Source organism: Podarcis pityusensis, assembly GCF_964106645.2.
Source record: "Podarcis pityusensis genome assembly, chromosome: 6".
Lineage (NCBI taxonomy): Eukaryota > Metazoa > Chordata > Lepidosauria > Squamata > Lacertidae > Podarcis > Podarcis pityusensis.
Genome location: NC_138030.1, coordinates 21,638,663 through 21,664,940, shown reverse-complemented (window position 1 = coordinate 21,664,940; position 26,278 = coordinate 21,638,663). Strand labels below are relative to the sequence as shown.

The following is a 26,278-nucleotide window of genomic DNA, read 5'->3' as shown; positions in this document are numbered from 1 at the left end:
TTGGCTCATGGCAATTAAATTTCACACAGCAACTGGGGGGAAAGATGCTCCAGTATAATGTTGTTGTCCCAAACAGGGTTGGGTTATAGTCCAAGGCTATGATATATTATTGTACATTTCAAGTATTTATATTCCCTCAGAAGTAAAAATAAAAAATAAAATAAAAAATCCATGATAATATTGCCACCTTCCCAGTGTTAAGGCAATCAAAAATAAAGTGTTAAAAAACCCCCAGACAACCAGGCAGATATTCAATGCACGCACTATAGAGGAGACCTGTATGCATATTCAGAGAATTGGTATTGTGCTTATTAAATAATGACAAGTGCGAAGTATGAAACCCTTTCTCCTTGTAAAATCACTCAGTAAAGACCTAATAGGTGTCCGTATTAAGAAAATTTGAGTAAAGATATTTTTCTGAATTTCAGAATTAATGTAAGGCATGCTTCTGAATTACACTAAGATTAGCCATTAGCCTGTTCAGAGAATCCACGGGTAAACATGCCAAAACACAAATCTTGGATCTTGTGAACAAAAACAAATCCCCAAACGTTTTAGGAGTGGAATAAGCTAATGACTCCTATGGGCTAAAGCAGCTGAAGGAAGCAGAAATGTCAGCCTGCAGTACTTCTTCATTCCTTGCTATAAAACATGCTGAAGCTTTTTGCAGTTTGAAAAGCTGCAAGGCTATTATTTTGGCCTCACAGTCTATGCACACACTGGCATAAGGCAGGATGTCATTTTCCACCGCGAAATGTGACTGGCAAAACACCCCAAAAGGCTACATACACACTTGACAAGGTAATCCAGGAATTTGTGAGGTATCTTACGCATTTGATCCGTGAGGAAGGAAGTTTCTGGATCAAATTTGGCCTCGGCCACAAAATCATTAGGCGCACTTCAGCCAGACAATGTTTATTAGCTTCAGCCCTGCTACCTGCAATATGGGAATAATAATCTGGGCCAACGGTGCAGCGCTGCTCTAAGGATGAGCTCTTTGGCCTCTCAAAAAGCGCTGGATATAAACAGCAAATATTATGATGTAAAATAAGCACACAGTGGCCCATCTCTATAGCACAATTCTGTGTAAATGTACTTGCAATTAAGTTCTAATGTGTTCTGTGGGGCTTACTCCCCGGTTTGTGTGCATAGGATTGAAGTAGCAGATCTTTTCCAATCCGTCCTGAATTCTGAACCAGTATCGCTCTAAGTCAGTGGTTCCCAACCTTTTTTTGGCCATGCCCCACCTAAGCATCTCTAAAATCCTGGTGCCCCCTCCCCCCGGGGACATTTTATTCAAAAAGTGAACACCTATTCATGTGGAGGAAGCCTAAAAGGCCATTACCTATTAATAACTCACTCTCAAATCCCCCCCATTCAAATTGCCCCCCTGCACTGGCAACACGAAGAAATGTATTTGGCCTAAAGACAAATTCTGTTCCTAATGAGTCCTTGTACTGCAGAAGTGCCTCTAGGCAGGGAAAACTATACTGTATTATCTAATCACATCCCTTCGAAGCCAATCCCTTCAGGAGACAATCACAGACACGAGTTGGAAGGGATGCCGATGCAGGAGCCCCGCTGCCAAGTTCTTTCCGATTCTAAATTATATTTTTTCTTATAATTTAAACCTCTTGGTTTGGGTCCTACACTTTCGAGCAATGACCTAGCTCTCTGCTTTGTTCCCTTCCCCCTATATGCTCACCATCCATGCAACCTTCTGGGGTTCTTTCTATGCCTTCCTCTGACAGATATGTCATGTGGGAGAAAACCCGTAATACTCTACAAGATTTCTACGCCGCACCCATCCCTGGAAAAGTCACCCGGTTCGAGCTAAGCGGAGCACTGGTCAAACAAAATCTTGCCATAAACAGGCAGGGAACCTGGAGAAGAGCCTCCGCCGACAGGGAAGGTTTTCCTTGGGACAACAAGGAAACAGACATGCAACGAAGCCTCCACACCATCTGGCCGCCGCTGCCTGTTTGCAAATGCGCCTCTGAAGGTCAGCTGTCCCTTGCCCAAAATTTAACAGAGAAGAGCAAAGTTCCGAGTCGGACTTACCGTTGCCTATTGCCAAGACTTGCATGTTCTCAAACTCCAGAGTCGTGTATGCCGGGTCTAAAGCCGCACTATAATCTGCCATCTCCATGTCTATCAGGGCTTTGGAAAGGCGCATTATCATCAGCAAACACAGGCCAGATTGCAGTGATTCCGCAGCCAGAGGTTATTGGCCCCTCAACCTCTCCAACTGATTTTGCCGGCGTCCCCTATCTGTTGGCCTTTATTTCAAATATTTCTCTGAAAGGATCTGCTGAGCTTCAAGGCCTATACAACCCAGAGGGGTGGAGGCAGGAGGCAAGGGGGGTTAATCTTTAATCATCTCACTGGTGCGGACTGCTCTGCTCAGCTCCTTCTGTCTTCCTCTCTCACTTCAATTTTGTTTATTATTTCTTATTAGTCAACGGCACAATGCTGTTCAGGTTTGAGACAGGTGTAATAGGTATGCAAGTGATCTATGCTAACCTTTCTCAGGGTCTTCTGTACCTCAAGCCTAGCTGTTAGGATTACCCAGTGCTATTTTTCTAGAAAAAGAGGTGCCAGAACTCGCCACGAACACCTCCCTTGTTCTTTTATAATGGCACCTCTACCTGAGAGGTGCCAGAACTGAGTTCCTGCTGGGAAAAAAAGGCCCAGGGATTACCTTACTTGTAGTTAAAGCGCCAAAGAATTGGACAAATGGATCTGGAATATAAAAAAAGCACCGATTTCTCTATTCCTAGCTTGCCTCCATTTCACCAATCTAACTCTTTCTCTTCTCACGCCCTGTTGTCTCTCTGTTTGGTGAAGGTCGGCAGAATTGTAATTCCTGCTCTGTCATACACAGGCCTTTCGTTTTACTTCCCTATAAAACGATGTTTTACAGGCTGCGACTTCACTGTAAACAACTCCCACCCCATGGTATTTTTCTACCACACATCTTTCAGGGCCAGGCAAGCCCTGAAATGTCAAAGTGGGCCTTCACCATATTCCATCATGCAATAATACTTCGCTTGGACAAGTAAGATCTTCCTTGTGGTCCCCTCCCACAGGTACCGTTTAGCATGTGGGCCAAATGGCATGTGATACTCAAAATCTACGATCGGATTGCCCAATGTCTTTTTTAGAAGCTTGGAAGCTCCTGCGAGAGGCCTGGAGCAGCAGTGCTGGGGAGGGGGCTCTGCTTAGCCCTCCCCCCTGTGCCATTTTCCTGATTGAAATTCTATCCACCCTCCTCAACCCGACTGCTAATAGCCTTGGCAGGTACAGTGCAGACACCTGCACTTTTACTCCAACCAATTAACAGATGATTCAGAGTCCAATAAATATGCACAGAAGTTGAGTTGTCTACATACGAGCATGTGTTTTCTATCATGCAGGGAAACACAGGTTTTGAATATTGGGGTGGGGGGGGCAGGTTATGCCAAAAGAAACTAGAAAGCCCATGCAGTGTGGTATTGGACTAGGACGATCTGGGTGCAAATAATTGTTCTGTAATATTTCCTATCTGCACCATTGCTCACTTCAGAAGCATAATCACTGCATTGATTGTGAAAAGCAAATGAATAAGACCTTTGGCTATTTGGCTTGATCACTATCAAACCATGAATCTCTTCTGCAATTGTACCAAAAGTAGCCTTTACAGACCCTCCAAGTGTCCCTGTTTTAGGGAAGTCGTCCTGGTTTCTGATTTGATTCCAAAATGTCCCGCTTTTCCTTAGGATATCCCCATTTTCATTGAAGAAATGTTGGAGGGTATAATGTTACCTAACCCCTGAGCCGTCTGAAGGCAAACCTGTATATGGAAGGTTTTTTTTTAATGTTTAATGTTTTATTATGTTTTTATATATGTTGGAAGCCGCCCAGAGTGGCTGGGACAACCCAGTAAGATGTGTGGGGTATAAATAGTAATAATATCCTTATGGAATGGGGTGTCCCTATTTTCATTGGAGAAATGTTGGAGGGTATGCCTTTATGCCCCATTTAATTTTTGTGGATATTATGCTGCCTATGCATCACTGATTTGACATTCAAATGCTTATTCCTGCATTTGGGGCAGAATCAATAACTACTAGATTTGTACATGTTCTTTCTCAGACTCGTAAGACGAGACCCTGTTTTACATGTCTGGATCTTCTACATTTATGCTTTATTTGCTTTTATTTTTTTTATACTGTTTTTCTGGTTTTAGGTTGTGCTTTTTAAATATTTTAATTATTATGGGCTGGATTTAACTAACTGATGCCACTAGGACCTCCACTAGTGCAGCAGGATTCCTCTTGCACTGACAGAGCAATCTCAGCACTACATTAAATTCCTAACATATTGTTTATTTTTTAGACAGTACACAATGTAGAGATGTTGTCCTCCCCCCCCCAAAAATAATAATAATTAAGTGGTATATAAATGATTTTAAATAAATAAAATCTTCTCTCGGAGTCTGCACCACTCAAATCAATCTACCGTACATTCCCATGTATTAGTCAAAGTTTGTTTCCTTAAAAATCATGCAAAAAAGTGGAGGCGGTCTTATACATGGGTAGTGCATAGGGTGGACTTTTGATTGGCTGCTGCTGCGGCTGTCAGCAACTATTGTGCGTGTTATTGGTTGCGGCGTCAATGTGTGGTGTTGATTGGCCGACGCTGCGGCAATTGGTCGGGTGATGATTGGCAGCCTCTGCCGATGAGGGGACAGATGGGAGGCAGATTTTGCGATGTGTCCGGGTGAACGATTTTCGGCATTCCCCGTCCTAAAAAAAGCTCAGCAACTCTCGGTAATACCCCCCCAAAACGCTCAACAACTCTGAGCAATCCTCCGCAAAAAAAGCTCAACTTACTGCTTTCTATCTCCCCCTATTTTCCAAAATTTCAGTCCCCCAAAATAGGAAGCGTCTTATACATGGGGGCGTCTTATAGATGGAAAAGTACAGTACATATATTTTAGTTAGAGCTATCCGAAGTCCCATTAAAGGCATTCACAGTTTCTTCACACAGCCGACTGGCCTTGTGCACAAGTTTCTGATTGGCAAGTATGGAGGGAACCCCAAAATTAATTGCCCTTTGTCTGGTACTTGTTTTCATCTCAAGCTTGGAGAGACACCATTATATGCAGTGACTTGGTTTTCAGTGGCCTCAGCTGGGGAGGAGTTTTATGACTCGCTGGAAATTCTGTTGTGTAACCACCACAGATTAATAACTGTAAATCAATTTATTGTTTAACAGCATCAGCTGAATTGCACTGAAAAGCCAGTAATAATTAATGATTATGGCAGTTTTGTTTATTTTTTTTGCAACCATTTTTATGATTTAGTTTCCATGGAATAAATTAATGACCCTGAACTAGTTTTCAGCAACTCTTTGCTAGGTAAACCAGACACTGATTTAAATCCTTGGATAAATCTGGTTTCCCAAGGGGTATTCTCCAATCTACCAGCCCCCCAGTTACCAACACAGACTCAAAAGAAGAACATGGCAGGAGAAGTGGCAGTGGCCATGAGATGAGGGGGGGGGGGCAGTGAAAGAATCTGAAAAAAGCAGCCATATACTAAATGGAGAGAAGCTACCACCTACATCTGTTTGAAATACAAGTTGGTTGGTCTGGGACCGTGACACATATTTAGGGAACAAAGCCCCAGCTAGAAATCTGGTGGGGCCAGGTCTGAGACATTATGCTGCAAACCTCTACCTATTCTCAACCTCTATCTATGTGTAAGTAAACCATATACCGTATTGGTCCGAATATAAGCCGCACCTGCAAATAAGTTGCCCCTTTACAATTGAAGGGCAAAAGAAAAAAAGACAATACCAAGGCTGCTTCGGGGGGGGGGGGGGAGCTGTGCCGCTTTTCCAGTAGCATAAAGTCTCGGATATACAGTAAGCCGTACTTTAACTTTTCAGGGTCTGAATTTGGAGGGGGGGGAAGTGTGGCTTATATTCGGGCCAATAAGGTAACACAACATGCCAGTGGCTCTCCAGTAAAAAGGTAAAGGTAAAGGGACTCCTGACTATTAGGTCCAGTCATGGACAACTCTGGGGTTGCAGCGCTTATCTCACTTTACTGGCCGAGGGAGCCGGCATACAGCTTCTGGGTCATGTGCTCAAAGGAAACCAAGCCTAGGTAGCCCTTGAACCCTGAAAACGTCTCACCATTTGAAGAAAACGTGTTTGCATAGCACTTGTGTGTAGTGATATATTGGACGCATCCAAACTAAGTGAGTTGCTTTCAGCTAGCCACAACTGAGATCGACGGGACAGGTTAATCAAGACTTAAGTCCTGTTGATTTCAGTGAGAACTATGGGCAGCTAACGTAATCTGGATCCAAATCATGGGCTGGATGGGCTCATGGTTCTCAATGAAAACAGGAAGCCTATGATTCAGGGTGAGGGTCCTCCTACCCCCAGATATCCTTTTTATTGGGCATTCAAGAATACTTCTGCTCATGATACCATTTGGAAGGTTCTAGGTCAGGGGCTGTCAACCTGGTCCCTACTGCCCACTAGTGGGCGTTTCAGGATTCTAGGTGGGCAGTAGGGGGTTCTAAGGCACAAGCTGAATCCTCCTTCCATCGAGCACTGGTGGGCGGTAAGGAAATTTTACCATCAAGAAAGATGCATTAGTGGGCAGTAGGTATAAAAGGGCTGACTACCCCTGTTCTAGGCAAACCTACTTTCAACACTGTTTATGCACAAAAGTACCACAAGGGATAAGCAGCTTGGTTTCCAACCAGTGCATGTCCCATAACTTCCTGCTGAAAACCTGTAACTTTTTACAACACAAATGTTCTGTTGTTATCCACCCCCCACTTTTTCGTTCGGCCATAGTGCAAGAGTGCCCCTCCAGACAGCAACAATGCAGTAACATTAAGAAAATAAGAAGAGCCTGCTGGATCAGACCAATGGCCCATCTAGTCCAGCATCCTATTCTCACAGTGGCCAACCAGATGCCTGTGGAGAACCAGTGAACAATATTCAAGCACAAGAGCACTCTCTGCTCCTGTGGTTTTCAGCAGCTGGTTTTCGAAAGCATTGCTTCCCCCAACTGTGGATGAGGCAGAGCACAGCACCATGAATTTGTCTCATCTTCTTTTAAAGCCATCCAGGATGTGGTCATCATCACTGTGTCCTGGGGAACTGAGTTCCATTGAGCTTTCTTCTATCTGTCCTGAATCTTCCAACATCCATCTCTATTGGATGCCCATGAGTTCTAGTGCTATGAGAGAGGGAGGAAAAACTTCCCCACATCCAGTTTCTCCATGCCACGCAAACTTTGATAAACTTCTGTCATGTCACCTTGCCTTTTCTCCAAACGAAAATGTCCCAAACACTGCAACCTTTCTTCATAAGGGAGTCACTGCACTCCCTTGATCATTGGGGGAGCATCACAAAACCACCAATAAAGCAAAATGATGTGTTGGCGGTCTAGTATAAATCCACCACAAATGTACCACTATTGTGACAATGGCATGTTGCAGAATACGCCAGCAAAGGAAACAAACAAACAAACAAACAAACGAGCACAGACTGCCCATGGGAACCACACACAAAGCACAAACATAAGCCACACTCTTACCACGGTCACATATTTCTTGCATGTAGTTCCTAAACTAAAAGCAGCAATACTGAGAGGCCTGGTTCAGAATTACCATCTTCCTCGGGTGGGGATATTAAACAGAATAGCACTGCATGGCCCCTGAGAACGCAGGTCATTTGGAACAAACCAATGCTTTCCGATGGCTATTTACATGGATCATTTTAATACCACGCACCCTATGAGTGCACTTAATGAGTATTCAAGACTATCGCACAGTTAGGAAGTTCCTGTGTTCATGTGTTTCACCCATCCATGTGAACCTCACTGAGAAGATAAGAGCCTTGCTGGATCGGACTAAGGATTCACGTAGTCTAGCATCCTGCTTCCTGTAGAACAAACCAAATACCTGTAGGAAGCCCACGGGTAGGACATTGGGATGAAAGGCTAGGGCTCCTTCCTACTGCTTCTCTCCAGGAGCTGATATTCAGGGGCATATACTGTCTCTAGAAGTTCATAACAACAACAACAACTTTATTATTTATATGCCATGCATCTGACTGGGTTGTCCCAGCCACTCTGGGGTGCTTCCAGAAAAATATAAAAACAGCACAAAACATCGAACATTAAAAACTTCCCTATACAGGACTGCCTTCAGATATACAGTGGTACCTTGGTTACAGACGCTTCGGTTACAGACACTTCAGGTTACAGACTCCGCTAACCCAGAAAGAGTACCTCGGGTTAAGAACTTTGCTTCAGGTTGAGAACAGAAATCGTGCGACGGTGGCACAGCAGCAGCGGGAGGCCCAATTAGCTAAAGTGGTGCTTCAGGTTAAGAACAGTTTCAGGTTAAGAACGGACCTCCGGAATGAATTAAGTTCTTAACCCAAGGTACCACTGTATTCTAAAGGTTGTGTAGTGGTTTATCTCCTTGACATCTGGTGGGAGGGCGTTCCACAGGGAAGGCGCCAATACCGATAAGGCCCTCTGCCTGGTTCCCTGTAACCTCACTTCACTCAGTGAGAGAACTGCTAGAAGGCCCTCTGATCTGGACCACATGGCCACTGTGGTTGGTGCAATTGCAGCTCACCATGGTTGCACAAATCATGACTTCTGCCTCTCTGTTGGTGATGGCATCTGGTGGATGACTATCAAGGACATAAAGGTTGCTCCTTGAAATAACATGGCCAGGTTATTTCCCCTTCAGCTAGGAGCCTGCTAAGCCAATAACTCATTTGCTTGATAGAAAGGAACAATGGAGTACGAGATGGTCAGGGAAGTGGAGAAAGAGCTTTAGCAGCCCCATTGAGGGATCTTCCACCTCAATCTGGGCTCGGATAGAGTGATCCCTATGATTAGATAAACGCGTACAGACATCAAGTTAAATATGTGCAGGATTTGCCGTAGTGTCTAGTACAATATCGTAAACCTCCAGCCTATTTTGCTCCGTTCAGCAAAACAAGCCTTTTGCTCAAATAAACTCCTTACGAAGGAAGGCAAAAATAGCTTCTTCGCCCCTACAAGGTCTGCGGGAACCAGCTCCGGAAGGATTAAGGATGCTAGAAATAGCAAACGAAAGAAGTGTATGCACAAGGGTATCGGGGTGGGGAGTTTCTTAAGGGGAACAGAACGACTAAATACCTGGAAATTGCCAAAGGGCCATATTTAGCCTTTCTCCTTTAGTGCTGATGACTCAGATGTATTATTGCTAGTGTTTTCAGCCTAGCTTCCAGGGAACAGGCAACTTTCCAGAAGTGGAGGCTGCTGGATTAGTGGGAAGGGGGCACAGTGTCCACCAACCTCAGTTTGTCCTCAGTGACCCCCCCTCCCCACCCACCTTCTTACTTAGAACCAGTCCATTGGGGGGCAAAGCCTGCTAGCTTCCCCTTCCTTAGTTGTTGCTCTTGTAGAGCTCAGCAGGGAGGGAGACAAAGCTAGAACTGGTTGGCTCTGACACCTCCTACTGTTGATCTCCCTGCCTTCCACACTACCAGGTGCAGGGGGGCACCAGCCAGTTAACTTTTCTCAGCTCTATGAGGCAGTTTGATTATCCTCTGTTCCCATACTATGGAAGGGAGCACATAGCTGTACCTCCACTCAAAATGATAACAACAGGGGAAACATGCACTGCCTCTAACCTAGATGGAAATGTGTACAATATATTTCTACAGAGTGGGTAAATGGCTGGTGATCTATAGCCTTGCCTGTGCTTAGTTGTGGTGTGTGCAGTGACATTACAAGTTCTGGTACCAAATAGAGACAGGACAGGAACATGGCTTAGGTCACCTCCCAGAAAGAATCTTGGGAACTGCAGCTTGTTAAGAGTGCTGTGGTTCTAGTGGTAGTAAATTACAGTTCCCAAGGTACTTTAGGGGAAGTCGTGTGCTTTAAATGTATGGCGTGAATGTGACCTCAGAAGAAGTTCACAGTTCAGTAGCAAGACAGTGAGCAAAGCTGTTTCCGGAGGCCCTGCCCTCTCCTCAAGCTTTTGAAATTTTAACTACCATATAGAGTGGTACCTCAGGTTACATACGCTTCAGGTTACATACGCTTCAGGTTACAGACTCCGCTAACCCAGAAATATTACCTCGGGTTAAGAAATTTGCTTCAGGATGAGAACAGAAATCGTGCTCCAGTGGCGTGGCAGCAGCAGGAGGCCCCATTAGCTAAAGTGGTGCTTCAGGTTAAGAACAGTTTCAGGTTAAGAACAGACCTCCGGAACGAATTAAGTTCTTAACCTGAGGTACCACTGTATGCAGTTTCCAGACACAGTTTTTAACTGATAAGAAATGGCAAGATGACAGCCCAACTTGGGGGGGACGGGACAGGAAGCATCCTTGGGAGAAGAAAGAAGCATTTCACTTGCTTTTAAAATGCATTATTTAAAGCTGTCTACCACCAACACTTTAAAAGGGGCAAGACAAATTCATGGAGGAAAGTTATACCAATGACTACGAGCCATGGCAATGTCTATACAGAACTTCTGTATGCTGCCACTGAATATCCAGCTGCTGTGGAGCAACATCAGCACTGGATGGGGGTCTTTGTACTTCTGCTTTGTGGGCTTCTTTGAGGCACTTGGTTCACCATTATGGAAAGCAGGAATATTGCATTACATAGACCTTTGGTTTGACCCAGCAGGGATCTTTTAATGTTCTAGTGGAGGGGTAGCCAACTTGGTGCCCTCTAGATGTTGTTAGACTACACCTTCCATCCTCCCTGACCATTAGCTATGCTGGCTAGGACTGACTGGAGTTGAAGTCCAACAACTTCTCGAGGGTGCCATGTTGGCTAACCCATTTCTAATAGAAGCCTTGCCATGCAAACTACATGGGTAATGTGGAAGTGGGAGGAGAACTGACCCTTTTCACTAAGGTGGGTGGTGGAGTCTGCTTCAGAGGAGATTGGGAGAAGTTCGTGTCTCTCCTGATGTTCCATAAAGAGGCCTTCCTTGCATTTAAAATCATTTGGATTTTCTCTTGCTTCTGTAGAGATGAATGTTTAAGTGTACATGCGCAAAAGCTGCCTATTTGAGGCTATTCAGTCTTCTGTTTACTAGCCCATGTGGTAAGCCAGTTTGGGCAGGAGTACCTGAGTTACAAGAATCACGCCAGCACAATCATCTCAAACCGTCCCTTCTGCTTTTTCACACACACCCCCCCCCCTTTGAAATTTCAAATTCCAGTTTGTGGACAAAGTCCTATCTATCTGAGAATATAGATCTCCGACCACTGACCAAACTCCATTCCAAGCAACTCCCTAGTTATGCTTCTCCCCAGGCTCTGACATTCAGTGCTTGGAGCTGCAGGAAAGATTTGCGAACCAGCTTTTCATGCCTGAGCAGCTGTGCACCTTTGAAGAGTGGATCTGGGGGCCCATTTTTTGTGGCTATGGAAGAGGATAACCTTCTGATCACCAGTAACCAACCAGGTAGGAAGATCCTTGTCGCCTGTAGTTCCAAAAAGCCTATAATTCAAAGGAAAGAGCCGAAAGCGTCTATTGTACTTGAAGTATTCATTTTGGGCCACTGGTTAAGATTAAAAAAGGAAAACAATGTAGAAGGGTTTGGCTACTGAAAGCCAAAGAGATAGGAAGGAAGGAACTCCAGTTGGAGACATTTGATGTAGTTAACAGATAACTCTCCAGAACAGCTTTCTCGCTCTCATCCCTTCTGATTCTCCCCAGATTAGTTCAAACTTACTTTTGTGCTAATCATTTCTCGGCCTGTTTATCTTGCATTAAAAAATTAACAGAGAATAGTTTACTGCATGACTTGCTAACAACTGCAAGAAATGGCACATAAAGCTGCCAGGCTGAATTCTGAGCCCTTGTGCAAGATCTTGCTTTGGATCTAGGCACCTAAGTTTTCAAAAGTTTTTAAAAAGAATGATTATTCCCACCCCTCTAAAGTCAATATTTTGTTCCTGCCCCTTTTCCATGACCTGAGTATATATTTGCTCTCCGGCTGTTTCCAAATGAAGCAGATAAAGCCCGCAAAGGCTTGTATTTTGTCAGACATTAGTAAACAGGGATCTTCTTTCCACACCATCAAATCCCGTTTGCCTTTTGCCTGAATTCATGTCTTAAATGATTACAGAGCAGTTCCCCCCCTTCCCCCACGTGTTAATAACCACCCCTGTGGAATTCAGCTGAATCAGAAGGATGAAGCACATTTATGGATTACTAGCCAGCTGGAAGAAAAGGAAAAAGCAGCAGATATAAGTATCAGGGGGGTACATCCATGCTGCAGCTCAGAAAGGGGTCAGGTATGCAACTGGTGCAGAACCCAGGTAAACAGTTCAGGCAAACAGAGGCTTCAACTGCACTGGTTTTTCACATGACAGACAAGCAGCGCCAGCCCAGCAGAACAAGTTCACTCACCTCAGGCAGCTGCTCTTCAGTGTTATGAAAGGGCAGCAAATCGTTAGTTGTTGAATTCATTTTATTGCGTTTTTACTCCCAGGGTGCTAAAACAACTTGATTAGCATTGGGTAACATGCACCATGACTATGACACTTCCTGCTTTGTTCCCGGCAGCAAAATATATTTGGCTTGTCTTACAGATATGAGCCACTGCAAGGCCAGTGTAGACTCCTCTACAATTTTTATGCCTGGCTTCCAAATGCTAGTGAAAATGCATGTAGAAAATATAGGTCCACCTTTCCTGGTGATGTTCTGGGTTAGCACTCCCAAAGCTGAACCAAGAACTCGGGAATCTGTTTTATTGATGTGCCTAAAATCAGAGAGCACACACAGGAGGTCCCTTTGCACACACACCCAAATATTTGAGGGGTGCGGGGGGCCCCAAATTTCATGGGCATTGCCATTCAAATGGTGTGTGCGTGCCATGTTATGCGATCGATTATGTGGGGCGGGGCTTACCTGCCCTCCCCCAGTTTTATTAAAGTTGGCACCCCTGCACACACACACACACACACACCCCACCAATGCATTCTCTGCATAGACCTTCCTCTGTCAGAAACAAGCAAGGCTGCCAACTTTTTATCTAGCAGGGCTCCTGTGACTAAAACAACTGCATGACAAGCAGGAAATCAGCAAGCAAAGCTTTCCCTTTCACTGCAGGGTTGCCTCCAGACTGTCAGCATTTTGCAGGAGGGAGTGAAATGAATACTGGCAATGTAGGTTTGCACAATTCAAGTAGATTCAATCTGTCGCCCTAGTGCAACAAATCCCATTAGAAATAAATGATGAGAAATGATGGGGATATGCACTGAAAAAATTGGGAGGGGAGAATCAATGATTAATAAGTCAGGATGCATGTTCATTGTCAAATAACCTCCCTGCAAACAAACAAATCAGAATGAATGCTCAAGAAAGACCGGAAATAATCTAACCTCTGCATAAGCTTTGTGCAAGCAAATCAGGATTGAATGCTCACTAAATAGGTCATCTGGAGGAACCCTGCTAGAAAAAAGCTTCACCAAGCAAATGTTGTGCTTGTCATGTAGTTGTTGAAGAGCAGCCCTGCTAGATTAAAAAAAAAGAAAACAGCTGGCAGCCATGAGATGGAATTCCCCTCCCCTTCTACACTCCATTTCAATGCAAGGTCAACTCGAAAAAGTAAGGAAATCTTTAAGTGTAAATGCATTTCTGATACATGGGACATTAGTTGGTTGCTGGAAACTTGTGGGGTATCCACAGTCAATTATCCTGACGTGGAATTGGATTTGCATAGCCATTTGACTACGTACACAAACAGCAAAATCATACTTTACTCATACGGCCATTTTCTATGGGAAGGATGAAATCACTATTCACAGTCAGCCCCGACAGTTGTGTTGCTGCTGCTTAGCAGGAGGGAGAGTGGAGAGTTCAGTGTGGCGCAAATGCAGTGTTCCTGCTGGTGTGTTTTCACTATGCTGACCTCCCACTAAGCGGCGACTCAACTGTCAGGATGTCAAGTGAGCATCTGCCACAGAGTGTGGCGGCTATGGGGGCTTCCATGCTGTTTCTAGCTGGGATTCTGATGCAAAATTAGCATTTGCTCTATTTGTTCTGCTGCTGGCACCAGCTTCCAAAAGTGCCGCAAAAGAAGGAGGAAGAAAAGTAGAAGGGGCAAGTTTATTCCCGCCCCCCCGCCCGCTTTTTTCAATGTTAACTAACTGACACGAGCCACAGTGTGGAACCAAAAGCCACCTGTCTTTTGGCCCTGCGTTCTGGCGTGGCCAGAGGACAGGAGCCAAAACAGGACATCCCTGGATTGGAATTAGAAGCTGCTAGGGTGGCTTTTATAAATTTGGAATGTTCCGCTTGGAGGGCATGGCATAGTGAGTTCATGGCAAACGAGAGATTTGAACCTGACACTTTCCAACGCCAGCTCTCGCCTCAGTTGTATTAAGGCTTGAATAAATGAAAATCCTTGGGTAAATTAAATTAAACATCACCCATCTTCTTCAAATACGTGAAAATGGTGTTGTGGTAAGGAGAGATCACACTGAACCAATTAATCAGTTTGGTAATTGGCCTGGGCAGCGTATTCAGGAATGGAGCACTGACTCCTTGTGTGATAGTGATTTCCCCCCACCCCCACCGTTCAGGTCATATGACTGATCACTATCCTCTGACATAGTTGTTTGTTCCAGTGTTGAGTTCCTGTGCATTATCTGCTGATCTAGCCTTGGCTGTCTAGACCAATTCTTTCTAGGAGATTCCTGTTTACCTGAAGAGATGTGGTGTTTGCATCTCTTATAAACAGGTGACCAAGGAAGTGTCAGTGCTACCACAATGACCTTAGCACTGTTTCTTGCAGAGGTTACAATGGCATTGCAAACTTAAACCAGTTTTATGCCTCTTTGACCATCACTGTTTGCTAAAAGTAGGGTTGCCAACTTGTGATTTCATCCTCGTTTTCTAAAATACTGATAATGACTTCTCTGGGCTCCTTCAGAGCACAATACAAATTGAAATATTAATAACAGTAATAATGTCTGCAGGGTCTGGGTTTCTGTAAATAGTTCTCTCATTTTGATGACAGTCTGGTTTTTTCCTTAGAGACCATAATGCTCAGCTGCCATTAGTTATAACTTAAAAAAAATTCATGCACAGAAAGACCAAGAGTAATTTTAGATTTTAGCTGAAAGCCATGTGTGGAGAACCTGAATTCTGCCACCAAATATACAGCCTTCCCCATAAAATTTGATTTATAGGCCTTTCATAAATCTCATCTGAATCCTTTATTTCTTGAACTGTTCTGTTTGGAAGTTCATATAAACACACAAAAGATGCCCTTTTTGGCTGTTCATGACATTATCAGAATCAACCTACGAAAGGGAACTAAAACATCCTCAAAGTGCTGGATGTAATCAAAGGCCCAGTAATAAACAAACACTACCTGAGAAAGGAGAAAGAACGGGAAGTGTCAACCTTGAAAAATATAGGCCCCATTCACACATCACTGTAAGCCATTGTTAATTCTTAATGGTTTATCATGGAAATGCACAGTACTGTTTTCTAGAAAAAGATGTGCCGGAACTCACCATGAACACCTCCCTTGTTCTCTTATAATGGCAATGGCCCCACCTGAGAGCTGCTGGAACTGAGTTCCACTGATTTCCAGCTGAAAAAAAGCCCTGGAAATGCAGATGGCTTCTGATCTCCTCGCCTTTAGCCAGCAGGAGCAACAAACCACAACTGATGACTTAGCATTTCATGTGAACCAGAGATTGTGCTTTGCTTTACTCAGACAAACCATGATCAGGAAGCCAAGATCAAACATTGGCTTTGCATCATGGTTTGCTTGCAGCGAAACAAACCAAAACCCATGGTTTAGTCATAACGGTATTCAGGAGTGGGGCATTGTTCATGCTGCTTAGAGGGAGGTGAACAAAGTGGGAGCCATCCTTGGTTCTATGGGAAACCATCAACTATGGTTTACTGCAGGGCAGGAGAAGGTCACCTAGTGGGGCTGAGCTTACAGCCTCCTAGCAGCAGCAGTAGCATTGCTGTCATTTCTCAGCAGGAGTGAGGCAGCAGCAAAGTTGGGGCTCCACTGGCAGGAGTTCCAGATTGGCTCCACCGGAGCATTGAAGAGCCCCCAACATCACTGCCTCCTTGGTGCCTCCTCTCCCAGTAATCAGCAGCAATGCTGCTGCTGGGAGGTTACTGCTGCAGATTCACCCCACTGGGGAAGCAGCTCTTGCACTGGGGTAGCCAACATGGTGCCTTCCACATATTTTGGAATTGAACCCCCATCATCCCGTCCTGGGATGTTGCCTGGTCTCCTTTGTACTGCCCAGGACTCCTGGGAAGAAGCGCAGGATAGAGATCTAATAAGATGAATCTCAAATCCTTGGCCATGCTACCTGGGGCTGATGGAAGTTGTGGTCCACATTGGCTATCCCTGGTTTACCATGAGATAAGGTGGTCACTGTGAACAAGCTGAGTAGCAAACCATCTTTTACAATGGATACACCTTTTCAACACTGCCTTCCAAACAGCTTATTAATGCTCCATTACAGAATTTTGTAATAACGATTACAGAAGTATCTTTGATATGGTTACCTTCTTGCTCAGTTACAAGAACATTTAAATATTCTCTGGTGGCATGTAAATAATAATACTCCTGGTTCCCCCCCCCACTGAAAAAGTGAAACTGCCAGACTGATTGCAGCTAATGTCACCCAAACCCTTATTTCCAAGGACAGAAGGCCAATGTTGAAATCCCTGTGTTCAGATATTTCATCCAAGCAATTCATTCCTCTCTTAGCCTTTCCACCCAATAAAGTTGGTGTAGGGGAAAAGAGGAAGGGGATTTGAGGGGTCGTGGAGTGTGGACAGATACAGTGTAGGTTAGGCCACAGAAAAACAGAGGATCAAGTACAGGCACCCCAAAAAAACACCCAATACACCCCACAAAAAAGGCAGCTCCACAGACTGATAAAATTCCCAATGCATTTCAACAGAACCCTTTGTCAATAGAAAATTTCTGTATAAACAAGAACAAAACGATGCTTCCCGGTTTTGGGGGAAATGGCCGTGGCTTATTTCCAATCCAAATCTGACAGGAGCCAAGTTGTGTGCCGTGGGCAGGAGTCACCCCTCACTAACTGCAATGCATCTGTAAAAGGGCCAGTGTGGTTACAAATCATTTTGGAACTCTATGAAATTGTTAGCCCTGGGCCGAAGTAAGCCTGCAGGACTTCAACCGTCATTAACCTCCAATGAGGAAGGAAGGAAATAATTATATGTTTATTTCACTGAAGACAGCCCCTTCCTCTGAAGCATTGGCATATGCTGTGAAGTTGTTTAATCTACTTATTTTTCCGGTTTTCTTTCCAGGGTTGCATGGAGGCTGGGATGGTAGATTAAAATCTTCTACCTCTTCTAATTAATCATGCAGGTGTGAATGAGCTCCCCAAACAACTTGCAAGAAAAAAAGCAAAAGCCCATGTAACCAAAAGCTGCCGAGCCATCTTGAATGAAAGATCATGTTAGTAGCATAGTATTTTGATCATTCACCACTTGTTTCTCCCAGAAACCATCCTTAGCTAATGCCCCGTTCTGCCATAAAATAATTAAATTATATTACAACCATAAAGTGCATAATTTAAGTCAACCAAGCATTTCAACAAATTGGAATATGGTGGCAAGCTGAAGCCATGAACCTTTATAAATCAATCATCAACTGATAAACACAGCAATGATTAACTCCCAGAACTGGTGTCCCCAAAGTTGGTTTATTGAAAACATGCTGAGGGCGGATGATATTGGGTAAGTTAATTGCGGGAGGGGGAACGTTGACGGGGCATAAACCTAGCATGCGTTTGACGTGATCTGGCAGGGGGGGAAAGCCTAGTGTGAACTGTCCAGAGATCTCCAGTGTTTTTCCTTCTTCTTGCATGAGAATAGTGGCTATTATTTGGCATCTCTTACACAGCCTTCCCTGACATTAATCAGCAGTGCGGAAGCTACAACATCAGTTCCTTCCTGTACAACTAGAGTGCCATCAAAACCTGTGGACCACGTGGGAAGTGCAACTCCAAAAACTGGGGCACCCAGTTTCCCATAGGAAACCGACTCCCTCATGGTGGTCTGGAGCTTCTAAACAGTGTGGGAAGCAGTCGTGCCGTTGTAGTGGCTCCCTCTACCCTCAGGGAATTGCTGTACGGTACTCAGTGGTAGAGCATCTCAAATTCAATTAGAGCGTGGTGCTGATAATGCCAAAGTTGTAGGTTCAGTCCCTGTATGGGACAGCTGTATATTCCTGCATTGCAGGGGGTTGGACTAAATAATCCTCAGGGTCCCTTACAAGTCTGCAATCCTATTATTCTACTTGTAACACCAGCACAACAGGCAGAGGTTTAGGTTCAGCTAGACTTATTACCCCTGGCGTCTCTGTTTTCAAACTGCAGGAATGAAACATAAGAGATTATTTAAATGTGTAGTCTGAAGCAACTATACCATACGAATATTCTAAATGTGTTTCTCTTCCCTTAGGGCATGCCAGCACATGATTCATTCTGAGGATGATGTGCTAGAATGAAATCATCACACTCTGTAGGTATGAAAGGTAATTATTACCAGATCGGTACAGGATGCGCAACTGATGTAGGCCACAGAATTTGGATCCTGAGTCATAAGAGCAAAGGATTACCTGATCTTTCTAGGGATGTGCCCTGTATTTTTGGATTGTACGCTATACCAAAAGCACTAAAGAGCAGGAAGGCATCAACAAGAGATATGTCATGTAATAGGGCCATGGAAAGGGAATCCATTTAAAGAGACAGCAACATAGGGTTTTTGTTATTTAAATGAAGGCTCTGGTTCAAAATTTGCAATATTTGGGGTGCATGGGTGGATAACATGTTTGCCCTGAGGACTCACTCATGAAGCCTTTTGGCAGCCTTGCACAAAATGGGAATACCTCTTACAGAAGAGGTAAGTTTAGATCTACTCCCATGTGGTTTGGGTTCTCGTCCCCCTCAATTGAAACTTTCTAAAAGCTGAGAATTCAGCCACATCCATTATACAAGCAATGGTAGCTTAATAACTCTAGGGCAAAGAGAAGATGCTTGTTTCAGTGAGCAGTTCCAAGGGGGTTCTGGGAGATAGAGACAAAATGGGTGAGTAGCTTCTCCACAGTTCCAGGAACCTCAAACATCTGGAAGAATCTGAAGGCCAAATGGGTTATTGTGATATGTTGGCTTCAGAGAATATTTGCCCAGAAATTACCGGACAATAAAGGAGCAAAGAAAACTTCCTGCTAATCAGGTTTGAAAACTCAAGAGTACTAATCCTCACAAAAAAGCACCAGGCTTGACTCTTCTTTGAAAAGTTTAAAGCTGTTAACATGTTTTCAAAGACAATGAATCTGGGTGCTGTTTTCTCCTATGGGGAGGGGGCTTTGAGAGGGAACCCCTCTGGGTGTTTCCACAAGTAGCATTAAAATTCAAAACATTCCCATGCATTAAATATTTGGGTGCATGTGTGAATGTTGCTGACGTGGGTGGAGAATAAATTTTAAAACTGAAGGTACATTCTAACCAATCAAATTTTTACTTTCACATTTCAGATTCTGGGAGCTTTTCAGTGACACGCACGGAAGTTAGATGTACAACTTAAGGCAACCATTTGCGCAATTTGCTTGGTTAAACTCTGGCAACACTTGAAGGAGGGAAAAACACCCAGTAATACTTTTTCATCCCCAAACAGGCTGATGGTCAAAATTAAAGTCCTAGTAGGACCCAGTACCTGGTGTTTCCTGAAGGAAATCATAGCCATTCATGTTCCAGAAGGACCTGATGGTTCTCCAAAAAGAGAGAGAGAGAGAGAGAGCTAGAGGAGCCTCACACCCAGAGGCACAGGGGTTCTGAGCAGGGAGCCATGTTCTGTCTGACTAAGCAAAAGAGAAGCCAGCTGGAGTGTGGGCTGCAGGGCTAAGATAATCCCCTTAATGCCAGTCACAATGAGATTTGATTGGAGGCAGGAGTTCATGCTGTGGAGTTTAAGGAGTGCTGCTGAGTGCTGGAACAGGTTTCGTAAGGTAGCCCCAAGAGCTGTGCTACTGTGGCCATGTCCCATGACCATCCTGTGCTGAACAGACCACGTTTCCAAAGTGGCTGCTGCTGAATATGCACTCGCGTCTGCATGTGATTCGTCTGGAGTCAAAGAGTTTAAATGTAATAAATTCATAGCATGTCTGCAGCACTTTATCTCAGAGAACATCCACACCAAATGTTTAAAGCACAGGGTTTCTCCCAAAGAATCTTGGGAAGTGTAGTCTGTTAAGGGTGCTGGAAAGGTTAGCTCTGTGAGAGGTAAACTTCAGTTCCTGGTATTCTTAGGGGGGGAGGCATGTGATTTAAATGTCTGGAGTGGATGTGGCCAGTTATGTTTACATACCCTCCAAAATTTCTCTGATGGAACTAGGGATGTCCTATTCAACAAAAACAAGAAGTTTATTATTTATACCCCACCCATCTGACTTGGTTGCTCCAGCCACTCTGGGCAGTTTCCAATATATATAAAAACATGCTAAAACATTAAACATTTTTAAAAATAACTTCCCTATACAGGGCTGCCTTCAAATGTCTTCTAAAGGTTGTATAGTTACTTATCTGCTTGGCTCAGGGGTTGCATAACGCCATACCCTCCAACCTTTCTCCAATGACAATAGGGACATCCTAAGGAAAAGCGGGATATTCTGGGATCAAATCAGAAACCAGGATGGCTTCTGTAAATCTGGGACTGGAAAATAGGGACACGTGGAAGGTCTGATACTGCTGTTTGCATGTTCAGTAGGTGTGCAAAGCCACTCTGTTGTTTGCACATAAAGGCTTCTCACATGCTGGCAGAATGAGCCGCAGGTGGGGGAGCTAGACTGTGCAGCTGAATTGCATTGATGCAAGAGGATGCTCTGTTGTGAAAATGGCTTCACTGGTGTGTCTTTTAAGGGCTGGACTGATTTCAAACCAGCCCTTTATCCACATCCCTAGGGTTCCCCAGGGCCCACTGCAACCACACTGTATATTATTATTCCTAGTTTCCCATCCCAAATGCTTTTTGACAAGGGGAAGAATTTGACTTGCGTCTCTCGGGCATTAGCACTTCCAGTTTTTGATGATATACAACAATACCGAGAGCAGATAAGGCAGTTCCTTTCTCGCTTACTGGAAAGCTTTCTGCTGGCATGGAGATGGAGATATGCCACCCAAGCCAAACACTTCTTTGCAGGTGTACATGCAGGTGGGGGTGCCATGGAGGTTTTTAAGCAAAGGCTGGATGGCCATCAGCCATGGATGCTTTAGTTTAGTTGCTATTCCTGCATTGCAGGGGGTTGGACTAGATGACCTATGGGGTCCCTTCCAACTCTACAATTTCTTGATTCTATGAACCCTCTTTTTGCACAAGCAAGCTGCAGTCTGCAGAAAGGGGAAATGAATGCTGTTGGAGTATAATGATTTGGAAATGAATAAAATGTGGCTTCTGTGCAAGGGGATGAATTGATACTCCAGAAGGTGTGAAAAAGGAATTATTCGACTGAAGACACCAACAGTGCAAACTTATGTGCACCTAGTCAAAAGTCAATCCAATTGAGTTCAATGGGGCATGCTCCCAGCAGGTATATGGGTCTATGACAGCAGCCCAACACCACAGTTCTTTAAATCCCTATTCAACAGTAAGTCTCACTGAATTCAGTGGGGCTGCTCCCAGGTAGATATATGCACATTCCATGAAGCCACATTGCACTAAATGGGACTTACTTCCCAGTAGGCATGCATAGGATTTTGCTGTAAGGCTGCAGTGCTTTGCACACTTATCCAGGAGTAAGCCCTATTAAATACACTCAACTCACTTACAAAGAGGTAAATGCCACTGAACACAACGTGGCTTCCTTCTGAGTAAACACATTTAGAATTGCAGACAGAAAACTCTTCTGATTCCAGTATGAGCTATGTAACTATGCAAATACAATTACATTGTTAATATTAGAATTACTATTTTGCAGTTACCCATGAGTGTGCTTTATTGTATTGTGATTTTATGCTTTACTGTTGCAGAAAGATGGGATAGACATTTTAATAAATAAGGAGTGCAGAAATCCATGGATATTAGTAGGCATGGTCCTTGCCAAATGTTCGCAAACATTCATTTAACGTGCTTATTGGCAGGAATATGTTTTAAGTTAAATGCTGCTAAAAAGCAGCTGCTAGGGTTCCTCTCTCAGTTTCCTTTTGTTGACTTTTCATCGCCCCCTAGTGACAAGTCATTGAATCCAAGTAACTTTCCCTTTTCCATGAAAGGCGACTTCAAAATGCAGGTACAGTACAGAGCCATCCCACTGTTGCCTCTTATGATAAACTCAGGGGTGTACAAAATATGCACAAAGCATGTCAGATGCGAAGACGGTCTGCAAGCATGTGAGACTCAATATAGCCCTGAGTCTTTCCTGCTTGTTGCTCACATTTCAATGGCGAACATAGCAGGTTTTTTAAAAGTAAATCCTTAATAGAATGTGTGTTATAAGTGTGTGGTTTTTTTCCACCGGATGCCCATGCACAGAAAGTATAAACAAGCTGCTCTCAAGTCCTACTTATTAGTGTTAGAAAGCAGTCATGAATCTCTGTTGTATCACATTTGCAACTGTAAAGCCTCTTACACTCGCCTTGAGCTGCTGTGATGTCATGGAATGTTCACAAGTATTTAAAGTGCTCAGGAAACAATCTATTGGAATATTCATTGTCCATTTTGAGGAAGGAAAGGGAATGCCAGTTTTGTCTGGAGAGATTATTTGTGGGCCATGAGGAGGATAGCAAAGAGCCCCCAGACAGTAAGGAATCTAAAAAGTCATTGAGTGGTGCTGAATTTTACATATACATTTTAACTTGCCAGCCAATTCTTTGGCTACAGACTGGTACAACATATTCAGTACTGCTGTTAATTAAGTTTAGTTCTTTTCTGTGAGCGCAGGAGGCTGCCAGTGCCCTTTTTGACATGTAACTCTAAGCCAAAGCATGGCTCAGCGAATGTTCAGGCTCCCACAGAGGAGATTGTGGCTGCTTTACTCCTCCTCTGCTTCTGCACTGAACTCAGCCATGCTTTGGCTTAGCGTGTTGTCTGAACTTGGCTCTCAGACAAACCACAAACTATAAGCCAGGGGTAGGCAACCTAAGGCACATAGGCCACAAGCAGCCCACAGGGGTCGTTTAACCAGCCCACAAGCCACCCCTGAACCGAGCCGCCCACTCAGTGAGTCCCCGCGCGCTCCACTAAACTGGCGCAGTGTGGCGTGGGGACTCACTTCTGCAGACGCCGGAAATCGCGGGTGCGCGCACTCACGCATGTGAGCAATCTCACCCACTGAGGCAGTGGCGTAGCGTGGGTTGTCAGCACCCGGGGCAAGGCAAGTAATTTGCGCCCCCTAACCCATGGATTTTAGTAGGGGCAGAGAGCTGCGAGTGCGCCCCCCCAGATGTTGCAGCCGGCCCCCCCTGCACCCCCCACACTACGCCACTGCACTGAGGGATCTACACTGGAGTGAACCAGTCCAGGCGAGGTAAACCTTGCCGACCCCTGCTATAAGTGATAAGACATGCCTTGTTTATGGCTTGCGGTTTGTCTGGCGAGAGTTAAACCACAAACCCGGGTTCAGATGCCAAACCATGGCTTCACTCAGTGCAGCACAACAGCAGAGCCACTAGAGAGGAGCGAAACAACCATCGTTTCCTCTCTGGGAATCCACATGTTTGCTCATTCACATTAAGCTATGGTTTGGATTCGTGTTACCCCTAAACTGGGCCAAATAATGTCAACTCCGCCTGATAGTGACACATGGATTTTGAAATAAGTTAGAACAGATCTACTTGCCTTAATCTTAAATGATCACCAATATTGAAAAGGTGAGGAGATACAACTGCTCTCAAATCACCCTGGGAATAATGTCTTTTCCTACACAGGTGACTGCTTTTTCCTGTATATATTTTTTTACAGCTGTGATCTCTCTCTCTCTCTCTCTCTCTCTCTCTCTCTCTCTCTCTCGGTGTACCGTCTGCTGTTATGACTCTCAAACGCTCAAGAGAATCAATGCCGTCACCAACAAAGCCAGGCCCACCTATGAGGCAGGGTGAGGTAGCCGCCTCATGAGGTGGAAGCTTAAAGGGGAGTGCTCCTGTGGGAGCCCCACCTGCCCTGCCAGCAGAGAAGTGGAAGATAGCGCTGGAGGGCTCCATCATTGGTGCTGCTCTGCAGGCACCACTGCACAACCCAGGTAAGGAGGACTGCAGAAGGGCTGCATGTTCCCATGTTGGCAGAACAGGATACACTGCACCCTGTTCACCAAGAAAGGAGAAGTTCAGGTTTGACCTGAACTTAACCTGGTGAAACTTCCATCATCATCATCATCATCATCATCATTATTATTATTATGGCCTTTGTCTAAAGATCTCAGGGCAGTGTTCAACACATTACGAAACATCCATAATAAAAACCTGTCCATTAGTCTGGAGTCCCAATGGATAATGGAGGTTTAAAAGGTAAAGGTAAAGGGACCCCTGACCATTAGGTCCAGTCGTGACCGACTCTGGGGTTGCGGCGCTCATCTCACTTTATTGGCCAAGGGAGCTGGCGTACAGTTTCCGGGTCATGTGGCCAGCATGACTAAGCAGCTTCCGGCGAAGCAGAGCAGCGCACGGAAACGCCGTTTACCTTCCCGCCGGAGCGGTACCTATTTATCTACTTGCACTTTGACGTGCTTTAGAACTGCTAGGTTGGCAGGAGCTGGGCCTGAACAACGGGAGCTCACCCTGTCATGGGGATTCGAACCGCCAAACTTCTGATCGGCAAGTCCTAGGCTCTGTGGTTTAACCCACAGTGCCACCCGTGTCCCTATTGGAGGTTTACTGCTCTGAAAAAATTTATTCCCCCAGCAAGCAGAAGTAAAATCAATTATGCAAACACACACACAAAAAAACAACAACCCGCAAATAAGCTGAACACCTCATTTAGATCACAGAGATGGGCTTTTCTTGGTAAAGAATTTTGGTTTTCCCTCGCCACACATCACTGAATAGGTCCAAACTGCCATTTTCTCTTACATCCTCTGCATCCCAATTCAGGAAAGCAGTTTTGAAAACGGACCAAGGAAGAAAGGGGATTTACGGACCATGAGACTATTCACCTCAGGGTCATGGGTTCGAGTTCCACGTCGGGCAAAAGATTCCTGCATTGCAGGGAGCTGGACTAGATGACCCTCGTGATCCCTTCCAACTCTGCAATTCTACGATTCTATGGGACATCATTCCTCCTCTTTAATTGGCCTTGCCTTTTCAAAGTGTATTCCAACTGACAACCACTGTCATGGAGTATATTTGCTGTGGGAAGAGATTGCAGCTACACCCAGCGAGACATGCAAGGCACTCAGACATGACACGTGCTTACAAATCTCTTGTCGTGGAGGTATAATTTTCCAAAGACTGTAAGCATAAGTTGGTGACTGATTAGCAAATGCACATGGAGTCAGTCTTGGGAGGAAGGAGGCCGGTAGGCCCCAGCTGAATGTCTCCATTAGGAGCTTGGGGCTTTGAGCCATAAACCTGGTGAACCAATCTGTGGCGGGTGTCATTTATGTGTCGGCAAACACTCTTAGCGAGGTCTAGTTATTGATTTGGACAGTATAAAAAGGCTGTTGTGCCACTTGTTCAGGTTTGCGCAGGTTTTATGACTCTTGTTCTGAGGAGTGTCAATCTGTTTGGTTTTGCCTTATTCCCTCAGGTCTCTTGTTGACATTGGCTGAGCTAAGTGGTGTGTATCCACGCCACTCCAGGAAGCCAAATGTTTGGCTGCCTTGTGCTCTGCCTCTGCTTCTCCATCCTCCTAATTCCTTGGAGGTTACCTACTGTGTGACACACCCAATCCCCAACCTCAGGTTTTCTGGGCAGAAGGTGGGTGAAAGGTACATTTTTCTTCAGAGTATGAAATGGTTACTCATTCTAGGCATTCAATCAATGACAACTGATCAATTGAAGAAACAGAGGCTTTATTAGACCTGGGTCATGGAACATCAGGATGGCAAAATCCCGGGAGAGAAGCAAGGTCAGCAGGAGCTGTGAGCCAAAAGAAGGAAGGGGAGAAGCAAGGCAAGGCAGAGACTAGAGAGGGGAGCATTTACTCACAGATTTTTCCAACCTGTGAATAGCATGACTACTTTTTAGTAGTTTCTGAGAATTTGAGCGTCTGTGAGCACGGTAAAATATT

General features: G+C 44.7%; 1 protein-coding gene and 1 long non-coding RNA gene across 13 annotated transcripts in view; one reads left to right on the top strand and one right to left on the bottom strand.

Moving 5' to 3' along the window:
* Positions 1–26,278, bottom strand: part of HNF4A (hepatocyte nuclear factor 4 alpha) — a 66,078-nt gene that overhangs the window by 29,894 nt on the left and 9,906 nt on the right. For 8 of the 9 annotated variants that reach the window (XR_013987922.1, XR_013987923.1, XR_013987924.1 and 5 more), the window contains exon 1: positions 2,062–2,295. The exons of the other annotated variant lie outside the window; for it this stretch is intronic. Coding sequence is in view for 1 of the 8 variants with exons in the window: in XM_081011368.1 (XP_080867494.1) it covers positions 2,062–2,182 (121 nt within the window). In the remaining 7 variants the exon portion in view is untranslated. Of the gene's footprint in view, positions 1–2,061; positions 2,296–26,278 lie in introns of those variants that run through there. 9 annotated transcript variants of the gene reach the window in all.
* Positions 11,324–25,629, top strand: LOC308480246. 4 transcript variants are annotated; one of them, XR_013987943.1, is made up of 5 exons: positions 11,324–11,497; positions 17,427–17,516; positions 18,524–18,596; positions 24,103–24,293; positions 25,141–25,629. It is a non-coding gene; the product is annotated as an uncharacterized lncRNA (long non-coding RNA). The 4 variants fall into 4 exon arrangements; XR_013987944.1 differs by having other exon boundaries at positions 19,599–24,293; XR_013987945.1 differs by having other exon boundaries at positions 17,366–17,516.